At 42.5% G+C, this 16980-nt stretch overlaps 1 protein-coding gene across 1 annotated transcript; it reads right to left on the minus strand.

Annotated features, from left to right (window-relative positions):
* Window positions 1-1133: 1133 nt before the first annotated feature.
* On the minus strand, window positions 1134-16980 carry LOC307244275 (mitogen-activated protein kinase kinase kinase 20-like). The gene is made up of 12 exons (XM_080019411.1): window positions 16888-16980; window positions 14692-14884; window positions 14079-14166; window positions 11288-11389; window positions 9985-10050; window positions 9788-9816; window positions 8506-8643; window positions 7587-7673; window positions 6807-6881; window positions 6542-6648; window positions 4387-4522; window positions 1134-2853 (listed from the first exon to the last, which is right to left on the minus strand). Exons 2-12 carry the CDS (start codon window positions 14848-14850, stop codon window positions 2539-2541), a joined length of 1302 nt encoding a protein of 433 aa, XP_079875537.1. The 5' UTR covers window positions 14851-14884; window positions 16888-16980; the 3' UTR covers window positions 1134-2538.

Raw genomic sequence — 16980 nt, forward strand, 5'->3', positions numbered from 1 at the left:
CTCAAACATACACTACATTGCTGTGGAAAATGGAAGATGGGTTCATAGACTGTTTATTTTAAACGCAGACAATGAGCTTGAATTCCATCTTTCAGCAACTGCACCAGATCTGAATAAATGCTGGAAAAATGTTTGGCGCGCTCCAGAGTAATTACTTTGTCGGTAATTTCCACGCGCGATTAAGACGTCTGCCTGGCCTCTAATGGACGAAGTCAAACAAGAAATGTGTCTTAAGTCCGTCTGACTGATCTAGCGTGATCCATCTCAACAATAAATCACTTATTCCTCATTAAAGGTAATCAGGCAGAAACCCACCAGCCAAAATAAAGATTTCATCATTATCACGAGGTCTGGTATCTAATGACAGAAAACAGCGCAATCACAAAAATTGAGGGAGAGACGGAGAGAAATGAAGGAGTGAAGCCCATTCACTGTCCCCTTCTTCCCATGGCATCTGCTAACAAGCCGAGGCCTCAATAGATCGCATTTCAAAACCATTGACATACGCTGGTGTGCAGCCAACCGACCTATAAATTCCTTTTGGCCCCGTGGCGTTTTCCGCCTTCTCTCGTCCTATTGCTCGGAAGTAAACAGATTCAAAAACACCCCCGACCCCCTCCCCTTCCCCCAAGTTCCATGTGGCTTAATTACAGTGACATAACATCACATTTAGAGTTCCCATAACGTATTTCACAAATGACTTGCCTTCCTCCTTTTATTACGTATCCCAAATCATATGGTTGACAAAGGATGAGATGCTGAACGGGGCAGAGGATGGAGGAGGGTGAGGAACGTTTGGAATTCGTTAAACATCTGATGAGGAGTCAACCTTGCCCCCGTGTGGAATAAACGCAGACGGGGTCACGCGCAAACAGTGGAAGAAGCGGATGAAGTGCGGCCTATCCCTCATAGAGTGGCGATTAAATATTAACATTCACTTTATGTCTGCGCCGTGTTTTTCTATAACGTTCTGCGCTGCTGTGGACATGACATTTTATTTGCTCTACCAGAGGAGAAGCGTATAATTTACATTTAATGCGTGTTATTTGAGCGCAATTTGTGCATGTGAAAGTAGCGATAAACACAATTTGCAGAAGACAGTAAAGGAAAGGAGTGCTTGCGTGTAAACGGTTTATTGAAATACAAAACAAACAGAAAATATAAGTCATAACAAAAAAATAAAATAAAAATGATGAGCGTGTCCAAGATACTCGGTGGGTGAATTTCACACAAGGAAGTAAGTTCTGGTTAAAGTCAGCGTTAATCGGCGCGCTCCAACTCGGGTGACAATCACATCGGAACTCTTGAGGTTCGAAAGGAATATTAGGTAATCACACACAAAACAACAGGTATACAGCAGTGGATCGGAACCCTCCAACTGAGACCGATATGAGCCGCTGGAAAGCTCAAACTGATGGGACGCACGTGCTTCCCACAATGCATCCACACCTAATCTAAAATATTTCCCTAATATCAGCCTTTGACCCCCGTCTAGTGTTGAATCTGAATTATTAAACATCTGGACCAAATGGAACACTACCATAGGGTACGGTGGTGATTCTCAACCTTTTTCAGGTCAAGGATCCTTCACTGCATACACATTAGGCTACGGACCCCGTTTGATATTATTTTTATTGTTAGATAGGATTTGATCCAAACCAGCATGCCCGTCTACACTATAGTGGGGGAGATAACCCCGAAAACGTGATGAAAACATTCATTGCACTGCATTCTCAGTGCTAACGTCTTAAATGTAATAATGGTGATGTCTTAAAAGAAACACTGTGCAATGGCGCCTAAAATGCCTCCGCATACCGCACTATTCCCATTGGAAGCTAATATAATTGAATATATATATATATATACAGTATGTGTAGTTATACTGTCGTGCCTCTATTCTCCCATGATGTCGTCCAGGGAGAAGATGAGAAGTTTTGCGGCCGGCGGGGCTTTGTCGGGAGAGCTCCCCAAGCGGGAACCCGGGTCAGTCGGGGGGATACGACATGTACTTTCTTGTCCTGGTGCGAGACTCTCTCTCAACTGCGCTCCGCCACATCCAGAACAAATTGGCCAATCTTAATGTCAGCAAAATGTCACTTCATTATAAAAGCTTGCCTCCTCTATGGAAGCGGCTGGCGTGGCCCTTTCTTCACAGCATGGCACTACACATCCAGTACATTAGCCGTAAATTACTTCCATAAGGGCCGCCACGGTAAAGGCTTTCATTCAGCATTCTATGTTTCTACCAACGTGCGCTTCGTGGCGAACGCATATTAGGGATAAAAAGGGGAAACGCAAAGGAGTCATTCTGCGGTGAGACAATAAGCTCAATGGATAAAACTAGTGGTAAACGCGAGGAGAAAAGCTACGGAAACTCTCCAAGCGATGCGTGTCCAAGCGTGCGTTTCCGTAGCGATGGCGACGTGAGACTCTAGGCCTTTTGTGACAGAGAAGGCGGCGGGGATCATGGCGAGGGCGACGGCCGCGACAGAAACCGACCGCCGGCGGGTCGGGCGGCGCCCTCTGGAGGGAGGGACTTCAATCGCTGTCGTCAGACCACGTGAGGAGCCGCGTCCCCACGGCCATGTTGATCTTGTGTCCCTCGCGGACGCAGCTGGAGGAGTTCTGCTTGGCCCGCATGTCGACTCGCATCCCCGAGCGCAGGACGGGCCGCCCCACCTCCAGCGAGAACACGTCCCCAAAGTCCCTCATCATGGCCCGCAGACCCCGCCTGTCCACCTCCCCGTTACCGGAGGCCGAGATCTGACACGACAGCTGAGAAGTGTTCGACTCCTCCCGCTTAGACTCATAGAACGACTTAGAGCTTATCTTTGCGGCCACAGGAAAGAAGAACTGAGAGATGAAGGGGGGAGGGAACAACAAGAGTGGAGAAAAGGAAGGCACAGGGGGAGGAGAAAAGACAGGAACGGGGGTTTGGAAAGCAAAGGGAGGTATGGAAATTAGAACCACATATGGAACCATATAAACCAAACAGAAAGAACAGAGATTCTTATTTCCCCTCCCCAAACACAAGATATGATTTTCAAAAGAACAACACCCAGAGAGAGAAACCAACAAAACATTGAATCGTGGGTTTTGAAGAAAATAAGTGAAATTTTAAAGGAAGTAGCGCTAAATTAAAGGTTTTAGCAGGGAAAAAAATGCCAGACTGTACGATTCCCGCAACGTTATAACATGTTTATGCAGCGCAGGTAATTACGTGCTTCTCCATAAGGGCCGCATGGGATTCATCCAAACAATTATATTACTTTTAAGACATTGTAATACCCGTTCCTTCATGCAAAAGAACACTGTGGTAAAAAAAAAAAATTACCAACAATTTTAAGGGTTGTATTCCTGCAGCACTGTTATTATGATGCGGGGCATTGTGCTTCCGTTTTGAACATACACTCACGGTGAATGGACTCATCGAAAACATCCACTAAACCCCAGAGCAGGAACTTCCGAGTTCCATAAAAAAAAAGTCCCCGCCGTGTATTTTAAGTCAGCAAACGATTAAAGAACTAATGTGCGAAAGTAAGCGGTACAGTAGAGCGCGTAGAGGCATGGCAGAGCTTCTGACTTCCTGAATGTGGAATTGTCCACCCCTCCTGAAACCCACTAGACCAGCCGTTCCCAAACGTAAGAATGCCACGGCCCAATTTGATTTGAAATCTGAAAATCTTCGGCGGCCCCGCCCAAACCATTAATCACAACTCTGAACAACACACGAGACCAGGAGGAAGTATTTCCCGCTATATTTTTTATTTCATAAACACAATAATTCTACGTAAACGTGGGCCTACAGCAATGCAGTGCAAATGAATAGTCCATCCACATACACGCAACAATTTGTAAAGCAACAAATAAAGATAGAATGTTATTTAAATCCCATGGTTCTATTAGTTCTGATTACTTTTTGAAATTAAATATTTTATGGTAATTTCAAACTTAATTCCAAAATGCAAAATGATAATATTAATATCAAAATATATGTTTTATTTATTGTAAATGACCTCCCGTGGCCCACCTGCAGTACGTTGCCGCGGCCCACACTCTGGGAAACACTGCACTAGTCACTAACTGAACATCTCGTTTTTGTTGTTGCTTTTGTTTCTTCTCGCATTCGATTCCATCCGCCACTTTTCCACCCAATTCTGCTCCTTTCCAGAAAGAGAATTCAGTCCGACACAAATCTTTCACTCGTAGTGGCGGCGAGGGGAAAAACCATTAGTGAGGGTATCACGTCACTTGTGAATTACGGCCGCAAACCGAGGGGGTGTTGTGCAACCTGCATCCACTTTACACTGTGTGCGGGTGTCTTATTGGTACAGATAAAAAAACAAAACAAAACAAAAAAAAAACAAGGCGGAAGGAGGAACTCACCGGCGTATTGGACTGCTCGATGAGCTTGCGCTCCCACATCTTCAGGTGCTGCTCCCTCTCTTTCAGCTCCTGCTCTTTGGTGCTCAAGTCCCGTTCCAGCTTCTTCAGCCTCTGGAGTGTGGCTTCAATCTCACACCTGCACGCCACAGCACAATAAAGACTTGTTTGTTTTTTCTTTTCCTTTCCTTCAGATGTGTTCATATCACTTGGTCAAAGAGCAATACATGTTTTTAGGTTTAAGGTTTTATTCTAGACAGTCATCGTATCAAAAATGCTGACCCCAAAAATGGGGAAAAATTGCCAGAAAAAGGCCAAAGAATAGAAGGAAAAGGTCAAAAAGAAAGAAATATTTGCTTAATCATGTACTTGGGACAAAGACAGCACTTTAGTTGTGTTTTCATGGACAGGTTATTCATATACATTTTTCATATTAAAGACCCTCAATTTGATACACATTGGACCCAATTGTATAATATTTGTCTCTGGCACTCGAATCTGAGGAGATTTTCATTGTTCATTTAGTCCAACTTCCATACCCGTCCATACTACAGAGCTCAGATAGAAACTATGATCAAAACAGCCATTGTTGGACCTTCTCTAATGTTGCTATCTTCCTGTAAAATAAATCATGTAGAAGTTTAACTATGAATCATTTTGCTGGGGACCCCCGGGACCTCTCGAAGGACCCCCGAGGGTCTCCAGACCGCAGGTTGAGAACCACTGTTTTAGACCTGAGACTTTTCAAAACCTATGCTGACAACGGGTCTCTTGTGTTGTTGTACTGGTTTTGCCCAGTAGGTGGAGCTGTGCAGTGTTGGTGCCGGTTTGGAACTTTCTAAACACATAAACACAGAGGAGCAGGAAGCCCCACCCTCCACTCCTGGTCAAGCTTAAAAATATCTCATACTCAAGGCCATTTTCTAGGCTGGACATTGTTCGTTTGCCCTCATTCTATCCTTATCTGAAAGGCAACTCTATACAATCTACACATAATACATGCTGCTGCACAGCATCAAAAATAACTCAATAAAAAATCTCCTTTTTGTGGAAAAAGTGAATAAAGGGCCCTCATATTTGCACATATGACATTCAGCTGAGAGAACTGATCACTATATTGACTGAAGTTATATAATCTGTAAATAAATGTATCATACACGGTATAATATACCCTTACTAAAATAAAGACATATGTCTGTGTTTGCATATTCGTGAACTTTAAAGGAATATATGTGTTATCATGTAAATATTAATACTATATGCAGCACACAATCCTTTTTTTTAATCTACTTTCTTGTGCCTGATGTAATCTGAATATAGTGTATATATTGTAATATTATGATTTATTTTCTCTATAACTGTATATACTTTCTGTACTGTACAATATAAAAAATGCCTGAATATGACCGTTTCATGACACTATGGCAGGACACTGGGACCCAATATTGGTGGTAGTATGAAAAACACTGAATAATATACCATCATATAACATAACTCATAATAATAAGTGTGTCCTCAAGGTCGTAAATTAGTTCTAATAGGAAAATATTATCCTTGAAAACCCTCCCGGGCTAAAATGTATCTGCATCCGTGTCACACACATGGACCCCGGGTTTCCTAGGGATCGGCCTCCCTCCACCTGCTCCACCTCCAGACGGCTGCCTAGACACGCCGCCGTCGCTAGGCGTTGCGAGGGCGAACCTCGGAAAACAGAGAGAGCGAGAGACAGACCACCAGCAACAGAGTAAGGGAGAGAAGGAGGGAGGGCAGAAGAGAAGGAGAAGAAGAAGAAGAATAAGAAGAAGAAGAAGAAGAAGAAGAAGAAGAAGAAGAAAGTAGCAGCTGAGGCTCAGGCTGCGCTGAACACCAGCAGACCTCCAGCTGCTCGCGTGGGCCAATTAAACACTTCTACATGAAAAAGATGGTGATTATTTTAGGGCTTTATGGGTAAAGCGAGGAAGTATATCCAGATGGAGGGTTCTTTTGGAGTTTTTCACGCCTTTATGTTCGCTATCAGTGTAATTATTAAAAGATCTATATGCTCACTCTCACTCTCGAGTCCCCTTTTTACTGTTTCTCCTCAGCTCGTACATTTTCCACTTCCTTTGAAAGAAGTTATAGATTTCCCAGGGTCTTGGAAGCGGGGAGACGGCGTTACCTCCATTCAGCCTTGTTATTCAGGAAGGAGGTGCACTGCTGGGGAAGCTGGCTGTCATTGCACATGGACTCCAGAGTGGAGAGGATCTGCTTGAACACGGGCCGTTCCTGAAGCGACAGGAGAGAGAGAGACAGAAAGAAAGAAAGAAAGGAAGGAAGAAAGAAAGAAAGACAGACAGACAGACAGATAGACAGACAGACAGGACATGGTTGGATACAGTCTCATTCCCTCATGTGCATTTCATCATCCGCCACTCGTCTCTCACCTTTTGCTCCGTCTTCCAGCACTTCCTCATGAGCTCCGCAAAGCTGCTGGGACAACTGCTGGGGATGGTTAACCTCTGAGACACACAGAAGGGTGGGTAGAAGAAAAAATTAACTATTACCCACGTCCTGATTTTCTTCATTGATCATACAAAGATGTTAGTCCACACAGACGCTTGTGTCTAAGGAAGGTCGTATTGTTTTATGAAACACGTGAGTAGCAATGAGCTGGAAGGTTGCTAGTCTTACAGTAAATTGATATGTAGCTATAACGGTCATATAGCTGGTCATCGCTTTCCTTTAATTCTATTTATTTTACTTTATTTACTTCCAGATGCAGATAGGAAACTGAAAGAGGTAATAACCCTGAAGCCCTGAGTCCCATTTTCCCCACTCAAAGTACCAAAGACTCTGTCTTACATTCTTCTGGCAGAGAGATACGAGGGACGTGTCGTGCACTTGTTCACTCTCCATTCAAAAATTCACAATTTGCATTTCCTCTGTATTTAATCATCTCTTTATTTCTTAACACAATCAATCATCAAACCACACCCGAACCTGTGAGAAGAACTGCGTCTTTCTAGGACACATTGAGAATTTACCTGGACCGGCAGATTTTTATTTATCAAAATCCGCTGCAATGTTTTGCAATGGTACGAAAACATTTTTATTCATAGTGAATGCAGGAATATGTATTTGATGTAATGGCCTACAATAGACAAAACTCTGTACAGGTCCATACGCACCTCTGGAGGGGTGCATATGGTGATACAGTACTGTACCTCGTTTTTTTCCACCACGAGCCAGGCCACTTGTAAACCTTCCAAGCCTTTGAAAGGAATCTCACGTGTAAGCATCTCCCACAGGACCTTCAAAAAGACCAACAAAAAAAAGTCTTTGATCCACGAAACTAGAACTGAGACAACTAATATTGTTCAGACTAAACACCTTAACAAATGCAAAAAAAAATGCATTAAAATTTTTTTCAAATTTAAAGAAAGAAACTGTAATGGAAAACTTAGTGCTGGGACAAACAGTGAATACCACTGTATTTTTGGTAAAATAGAATACAGGAAACATCTATGTAAGAAAATCTTGACTATGTACGTAATTTAGTCAAATAAGATTTATTTTAGTTGGGAACAGCCCGAGGTACATCAAATTAAAAGTATAATTTCCATCACAGTGAGAGATTATTATATGTTTATCTTTATGTTGTAGTTTTTACAAGTTTGATTTGCATTTATTATTATATTTTTAACTAGTTTAAGTGGATCAAGTGACCTCTCATCATAAGATTTTGAGATTAACTTCCAAATCTCTGTGAAAAAAGCCACTTAAAGAAGAATCAAATAAAATAGAAGAAGATAAACGAACTTCCTCAGAGGCAGTACTTCTGCAAAGGTCAAAGAGACCTCTTCAGTCCACTTTAGTAAAGGAAGCAGCGCTGGAATGAAATGTCATTTCTGAAAGTCTGTCCTTTCAGCAAGAGCAGGACCAGCTGATTGACACTTTATTTTCTCAGCTGTGCGGGCCACCAAAAGTAAAAATAAAGCAATTTTTCCCCCCGTAGTATAACGCGGGGAACAGGCTCTTTAGATTATTTTCCAGACAGGCAAATGGCTTCACAAATGGGTTTGGACTCTGGTTAACTCCCAATCAGCTCGGTGATGTGACTTTTCGGGGGTTCCTGTCACTCACCACGCCAAAGGAGTAGGTGTCACACGTCTCGGACACCGGCAGGCTCTGGATCACCTCCGGAGCCATCCAGGGGAACGTGCCCACCAGGGACATGTGGGTGGTGTGGGACAAGAGCCTGGATGCTCCGAAATCACAGATCTGAAATTATATTATATTAATATATATATAAATATTGTTTTATAGATATAATAATAATGATGATAGTAATAATAATCATGATGATAATAATAATAATAATAATAATAATAATAATAATAATAATAATAATAATAATAATAATGATAATAATAATAATAATAATAATAATAATAATAATAAATATAGCTCCAGGCAGCAATACATAGGGTCCAGTATCGACACCAATTACAATTTTCAAGTACATGCTGTCGCTCGTCTTTACATCAGCATTACTACAAAAACAAGTTACAATTTTCAGAGTTTCCATTGAACGCAATATCGGCTGACATAATGACACGGTGAGAGTTTTGTTGAGTCCTGGTGACACACAGAATGACTACTACAAGCTGATACACTTGTTGCATGTTATTACTTTGGCGTAAAAATTTGTGACTGTAAACGTGGCTGTACTATCTGTAGTCCACAGAGTCCAGCCTCACGGTGTCTCTGTGGAAGGAAATCACTCTGTGTGGTTCCCAATAACAAGGTTCCATTCAAACGGACTAAACACTGCGTGTCCTTTAGGACATTTCATCAACTCTTTAAACCTTTCTGACTCAAATAAACGGACACAATTCGGACCTGTTGCTCTGGAGCTGGACACAAACACGGAATGTTTCTGACTGCTTTCGACTCCTACAGTTTGTATGTTACAACTGGCTTGCATTCTGCAAAATAAACCGGGTTAGATGCGACCAGAATGTGTTTATTCACAAAAAGGACTAAATAAATCAAATATTAAACAAAAAGCTCCGCTAACAAGCAGGTAAGATGATACACAGACACAGAGCGATGGAGTCTACACCACGCACCTCGTACAATGTGAATGGGCGTCCTAAGCCACAACATGCACATATATAATGAATTGAATTATGATGTCACAAAGCCCCCGCTCCCCAAATTCATAGCATCTCGCTCCACCACCCGACCGGAAGTTTAAGAACCTTGGCATATCGGCAAAAAAAAGAAAATAAATATTTTTGTTACTCTGACACTGGTTAGAGGAAAGATCTGTGCCACTAGTACTACTTGTATGTCAAAGTAATGATGTCTGTCAATACCAATACACTCAAATCGGCCAATGTTTAGGTTACACTCCACCTACCTTGAGAACTTTGTCTGCTGTAATAACAACTGCAAAAGAAAATAATGTTTAAAAAGTAAGTAAAAACACTCAGATCATCATAATATACATACATATATATATATACTGTATATCGATATGTAGTATACAAGAATTGTTTTTTTGCAGGCAAAAACTAATGACGGAATAAATCATGTTAATAAATGCTATTCCTTTACCATTGCGGGACTTCAAGTCTCTGTGAATGACCTTGACGGGGGCCTCTGAATGTAAATAGTGTATTCCTGAAGGGAAATAGAACAAAATGTCTTCACTTGAAGAGATTGATTGTAAAACAAACAGATGTAAACAGTCCTACGAGTGTCTGGTTCTTGGCTCCATGTTCTCACCACCCATGTAAACAACGGACTACAGTGAACACCGTTGAAAAATTACGTCTCTTCCCTGGACATGTGATCCAAGTGCGACGCCAAACAAAACATGAAATGTCAAAAAATAGCAAGGAGCTGAGATAGATCTTCACCGACATAACGTAAGAATGCAAGTTCTTTGGAGGTTGGTAATGAGCAGGGGGTGGTAAGAAAATAATGAAAAAAAAATTGTATTACTTGCACAGAAAGTAGTGCAAAGTGACATAGTAATGCATATTAAGCCAGCAAAAAAAAATAATAATAAATCTGTTTCCTGCGATCGTGAGTTGATATGTGTGTACAAATGGATTGAATTTCAATACTTTTATGGCACCGTCTGAACTACATCAAGTAGTGGTAAATCTTTATAGCATCAGAAATCCAAGAATAAAACTGAATTTGGTGCAGTAAGAGTAAATGTGTCATTTCTCTTTTTTGAGATAAGTTTTCCAAGGAATTTTTTTCAATAGATTTGGAACTGGTATCGAATCTAAGATAACATTATCAGTACTAATCCTGTAAATATTTTAAGACACCCAGCGTTCTAGTTCAGAAGACATAGAAACTAAACGTTACAATTTTTGTCTCAGCACTACGTAGCATTGAGACACATAAGAATTAGGAGCGCCCCGTCAACCTAAGAAAGAGGAATTTATACCAACTGTCGATGAAGAAACTGCAGACGAGGGAAATGTACGTATTTAGTAAATAATTTGAACAGAAATGGATTTTGGTGTACTGAAAAGGTGAAATCAGTCAAAGTTAACAGAGTAAATACAACGAACCCCGGAAGCCATGCTCAAACACCGTTGGCTCACAGAACTCGGAACTTATGCTCAAACCCCAGTGGCTCACAGAACTTGGGGCCTGTGGAGGGTGGCTCCTCCCATAAAAAAAACAGCCCATTTTGGAACAGGATGGTATAGAGGTATGTTACAATGGCTAGAATGCTTAATCTGAGTGGTATTTTCAGCAAAAAGCTTCAAAAACATGTTGTGGGGAAACCAGATTACCTATATTAACAATTGGAAAAAGCAGCATAATTGGTTCCCGTTAATAATAATAATAATAATGAATTTAGCAATCAAAAATGTATTCATCTCATATTTACCTTTGGCAATTTCCATTGCCCACGTCATGATTTGCTCAATGTCCATTTCCTCGCTTTCTGCACTGGACAGATAGTCAAACAGGGATCCGCCACCGGCATACTCTGAGAGAAGCAGGATGAGGACCAAAATAAATCATTTCAGTTACAATAATGTTCTATTTCAGAGCCACAATAAGCCTCAGGGCATTATTTCTGCCTGAAGACTCAGGAAAGCACGAATTGTTCCTGTCCGTGTCCCGTCCTGGTGAATGTTTTTTTCTGGTCACGATGCTTTAGGAAATGCGTGGGAGGTTTGCATGCAAGCGTTGCCTTGCACAACACCCTGATTCCCCAAAAGCAGAAACTAATAAAACCATCCTTATCGGTCAAGTTTTGGTGCATACACAATGCAGAAGTCCTTCTCATCTACATTTTATTTTCCAAAATAATTCACGAATTACAAACGAATTTCAATCGCCATTTCTTTGAAGAGTTTTGACTCAGGGAGACTCCGGCGAATGGAGCCTGACATCCCTGCACTCTTGGGGAATTGCTTGACGTTTGATGAACTCATAAGCGGTAAAAAGCTTTTAAATAACCGGTAATTAACGGTAAATAACCTGAAGCAGATAAAGGATGAATACAAACACCGTCCGATGGCAACGAGACTAGAGAGCGGGCTTTTGTTTGTGCAGCGCAAAATGAAATAATCTCATCGCGGTGCAGAGCGGTTGTTTAATTAACAAAAAGCTGTTACAAACAAAGCGAGCATCGTAAATATTAGGAGTTTCTTTTGGATATATTCCAGCGCTCACAAGCTATTGGTCGTCTTAACTACAGAACGAAATAAACTTAATATGTACATGTGAGATTGTTAGAATTGTTAGAATAGAGAGTATTAGGTCTCGGCGATATTGATCAAATCAAAGATCACAATATTTACAATTTTACAGTATTTTGGGGATGACTATTGCTGCTTTCGTAAGATAAGATATAAGATAAGATTGACACATCATAAATATTTTGGACACAGCTAAGTGGGTATTATCACCAAACAGGTAGAGGCACTGATTGGAACAACCCACGATATGAATCCAAGAGGACATCATAGTAGTTTCTAATATCACAATGTCAATATCAAATGGATACTTCTCCCGAGAGTAGTAGTATGACCAAAGATGTACACGGCCACAATTAATTTCCTGTTCACCTTTATTGTCACACCACGGCTTGTTCTTACTTTGACCTGTCCATAAACATTCAAATTCCACAAATCAAAGGATGTCCGGTGCTCCCCCTCACACTATGCCTACTTTACACCTTTCCACAGTACATCAATTAAAAATACATAAAAAATTTGGCAGGCACTGCCACTTTGCTATTTCACTGCATACCTGTATGCATGTGACTAATAAAAAATCTTGAATCTTGAATCTTGAATAAACGTGTGAATCCCGACTTCCCCGACTAGAAAAGAAAATCACCCTTTTAAAGGGTCAAAAAGGAAAGTTGCCCTCATTCAAAAAAAAAAGGTTTGTTGGAGAGTCATCTCTTTAAATTAAATTAACCAGCGAACGAGCGGAGACAAATATCTCCTGACACCCGAGCAAACAGGAGAAATTCATAACGCGGGTAATGAATGTGGAAATGGCGAAGTGACAAGGGGCCATAAACACGCTTTTCTTTAATCCGGTGCTAATTAGATTGTCCTTTGATAAATAGAGGCAGCGGCTTCCTGACAACATGGCTCCTCTCCCGCAGAACACTATCTGCCCGGGTCACACAGTCGATGTCATAACCGGCAACTCACAAAAACATACATAATTATCTCAGTAGAGGAGTGCTCCGTTAAAAGGTCCAGTAACTGATAACTAGAAAGAGAGAGAGAAAAAAAAAAACGCTGGGTAAACAATGGTCCTCGCAGTGATCAAAATATGAATCGATCATCTCTCCGGGGGAAAAAAAAAATCCAATTTCAATGCATCTTCCCCAAAAAGAGCGTGTTTTGATACAAGTTCCGTCGGTTGGAGGGTACTCGGGTAAAAATAGATCAACCTGCGTTTTACAGCAACATGTCCGCCTCTAGAAATACCGTCACCGCTCAGGCGACGGGTGGCCAAGAGGACAATATATCTATAGCACAAACAGCCGCAAACCTGTGGAAAAGCTCTGATTTTGATCATGGTCTGTAAAGCGAGAAGCGGTGATAGTGAGGCCAAGCTGCCAGAGGGGCAAGGAGGCAAGAGTGGACGAAAAGGGAGTGCAGAGGCAGTAGGCCCGGGCGAGATATCGATATAATATGAATACCGCGATGTGAGATGAGTGAACAGGCAACAAAAAAAAAACGAATAAAATCTTATCGTGGGTCTGCGATCTGGAAGTTCTGGAGAGCACGATTGAAGTCCACGTAGGGAACTCGCGGAGAGGGAAAAAAAAAAAAGGAGAAACAAAACCAAAAGTAGTTTTAAAAAAAATGTGTTTACACAACAAAGGCTTTTACTTATTTTTTTTTTACGACCTTTGCCGTCGGCTATAGTCTTCACAGCCGATTATCTTGACGAAAAAAATAAATAAATCTAGAATCAGCAAACTATAAATCTGATCTGAACCCTGAACCCTCCACACACAGACAAAGCTTCACTAGAGAGCGCTGAACCGTTTAGCCCGAATAACAAAGGCTATCAAATGACTGATATCTACTTTTCATCAGGGCGGAGCTGGTGCCAGGACGGATAGCGGCGCTACTGACTCATTTTACCGAGATGCACACAGCACACTCACTGCGTGGACTCTCGTTGCCTTTAAAACTCACCTGTAACAATTCCATAGTTGGGAGCCTCGGTGATGGCCCCGTAGAACTGGATGATGTTTCGATGGCTGAGGACGCTGAGGATTTCAGCCTGGGCGTTTAAGACACAAGGAAGCGTTAGGACGGTGAAGGAAACGAAGCAGGAAATGATCTAGGACGTTAATATTTGTTCCTATGAATTGGGAAACGTGAACTAGTCCCTCCAAAAAACTGACTGAAAATAAAAATGGATAGGGGTGATCTTTTTTATGTTTGAGAAGGGATTGGAACCCTGCGTTCATGTTCCAAACGTCCTATCACGCCACCAACAAACGTGGTAGAATTTCCCCTGAAAAGATGACCTTGATTGTCTTTAAAACAATGGACTTCGCCGTTTATACATAATTCCAGGAGCCGCCGTCGTGCTTTAATTGGGCCGGGTGCAATCTCTCATTTGGCGATAATCTTTTATCTAAGGCGTACAATATGCACGATTCCCAGCACAAAGAGTGGGGGAGTATAATGACTGTGACTGATGGGTACAGAAGTCACCACAACCCTCTAAATGGAGGTGCAATTAAAATGATTACTACACCGACAATTAAAAAGTATATGAAAAGGCAATTACGACTCCTACCTCGTTCTCGATCTTGAGCAGCTTTTTCACCGCCACCTCTTTGTCCTTGGAGATCCAGCGGGCTCGGTACACGCTGCCGAAGCTGCCGCCGCCGCAGTTCTCGTAGAAGAGGATGTCATCAAACTTGACTTGCACGAAGGAAGCGCTGAGAGACGACATCTCATAATGGCACTCAGCGGCAGCGGCTCAACTTCTGCGGGGGGGCGGGGGGGGGGGGTCCACCCGCAGATATTTACCGAGAGAGAGAGTGAGAGAGAGGCACGGGCGCAAATAAAGTCTTTCAGACTTCCTGAAACCCTTGGTGTGAATATAAATGAGGCCTCGGCGGCAGGGTTACAACTGGAAAATCCACTCCCGAGACACCGCATCGGACAGTGACGCTACGGGCAGAGGGGCTTTTTGTTTTATTGGCTCTACATGGAGAAGGCAGGGCTCCCACTTGTCAGGGCAGTGATTTATTTGGACATTCCCTGTTGCCGTTCACTCCGCCCCGATCCTTTTCCCTCACACAGTGATCGGTCATCGGTACCAGTAAGCGGTGAGCTCAGGGTCCCGGGCTCTGCTTGTATAAGGACTGTGGCATCTCCGGCATGCGCTGGGATCACGGCGCGCAAAACGCGCGTGCATGCGCGCGCATGCGCACGCGCATGCGGCGGTCCCACGGAATGTTCCAGCCCAGTCCACAGGCCAAGGTGAATGTGAGGTCACAGGTGGAGGCTATTACCTGCGACGATGAGCTTATCCCCAATCTATAATCGCTTTAAAACAGAACCCCTGAGATAACGTTGTGTTCTCTCCATGAGTCCATCCCCCCACCCCCCGAACACTTCCATACAGTATCCGATGGCAGGCGGAGGTTCGGGGCAGCGCCGTGCTTGTCAGCCGGGAGGCCCCCGCACAAAAGAGATTACCATTTCCTTTTGTTTGTGCATAACAGCATAAATGCATCTTGTACCGAAAATAATCCCATCATTACAGGAAATTGTAGTTCTGTTGCCATTCATGGATTTCCCATTTACAGCTGAGCAATTATGGCTTTTAAAAGGCTGTTACCTGGGTCTGGATCAGGATTACTATCCATCCCAGCGGGAAATGCCTCCATTGTCACAGAGGGGAGCCAGTGCTCTTTGCTGATTTACTTGTAGTTGTGCCACACTTAGCTTCACACCAATAGACTCACACACAGAGACACATTGTGCAGCCACTCGAGGGGCCTTGGCGACTGAGATATGCCACAACTTCCACACTCCTCGCAGCCTGTTCTCACTAAATAGCAAACAATGCTGCGGGCATTAGAATAATAAAAAGCCCCGGTAGCCAGATGCCAGCCTTGAGATAGGTAATGTAACCAAAATACATGGAAGGAAAAACATTTTTTTTTTTTTTTTTTTTAAACAACCCTGAATCAATGTCCTGAAATAGAACCCACAACTAATACAGGCACCAGAGGGAAGGAAGGGAATGAGGATAACATTTCTGAAACTGGTAATAAATTTAAAAAAAAGTCAGCTTCTATAATTGGGCTTTTTAGATTAGAGTCAACAACATATTAATATTGAGCTGTTAAAATGGTAATGATCCATGTGTTCAATTGTGTATAATGTATCACAAAATATTTCATATTTTTAAATTGACATTACTGATTTTGGAGTCATAAATAGCTGTGTAAAACAGTCATAATGCATCTATGTTTGGGTACTGATACTGCATATCACTGCTGAACTGTGTTCTGGATACTTCGGCATTCTCAGAAAAGCTCACGGTGCACAAACTGAATTATGACACACCCACACCCACACACACACACACGCACACGCACACGCACACGCACACGCACACGCACACACGCACACACGCACACGCAGACGCAGACCTACAGACACACACACACACACACACACGCACACACACGCACACGCACACGCAGACCTACACACACACACGCACGCACACACACACACACACACACACACACACACACACACACACACACACACACACATTAAATAGCATGTATCCGTTCTCTGGTGGTGTTTGTGGTTTAACAGTTTGGTAGATGACACTGTTGAGAAATATTGCAGACGCTGTTTCGTAATAATCGTGTAAAAACAACTACATCTAAAACCATATCTGTAACCATATCAACATCTATATCTCCATCCCCTCCAAGCATCATGGCGTGGTGAGCATACATACCGATATGTAGCGTGGGGTCCCGGGTTCGGTCTCCACGGTCACCAGCGGGGAAAGTGGAAAAAGTGGCCTTCGCACTTACCGGGAATCAGCGTG

This window comes from Zeus faber (assembly GCF_960531495.2).
Source record: "Zeus faber genome assembly, chromosome: 18".
In the NCBI taxonomy this organism is placed as follows: domain Eukaryota; kingdom Metazoa; phylum Chordata; class Actinopteri; order Zeiformes; family Zeidae; genus Zeus; species Zeus faber.

Coding starts and splice junctions, on each gene's coding strand:
- LOC307244275 (XM_080019411.1), bottom strand. CDS start 14,850: ATGTCGTCTCTCAGCGCTTCCTTCGTGCAAGTCAAGTTTGATGACATC. Junction 8,644..9,787: donor CAGCAGACAAAGTTCTCAAG/GTAGGTGGAGTG, acceptor ATATAATTTCAG/ATCTGTGATTTCGGAGCATC. Junction 6,882..7,586: donor TCGTGGTGGAAAAAAACGAG/GTACAGTACTGT, acceptor TGTGTGTCTCAG/AGGTTAACCATCCCCAGCAG.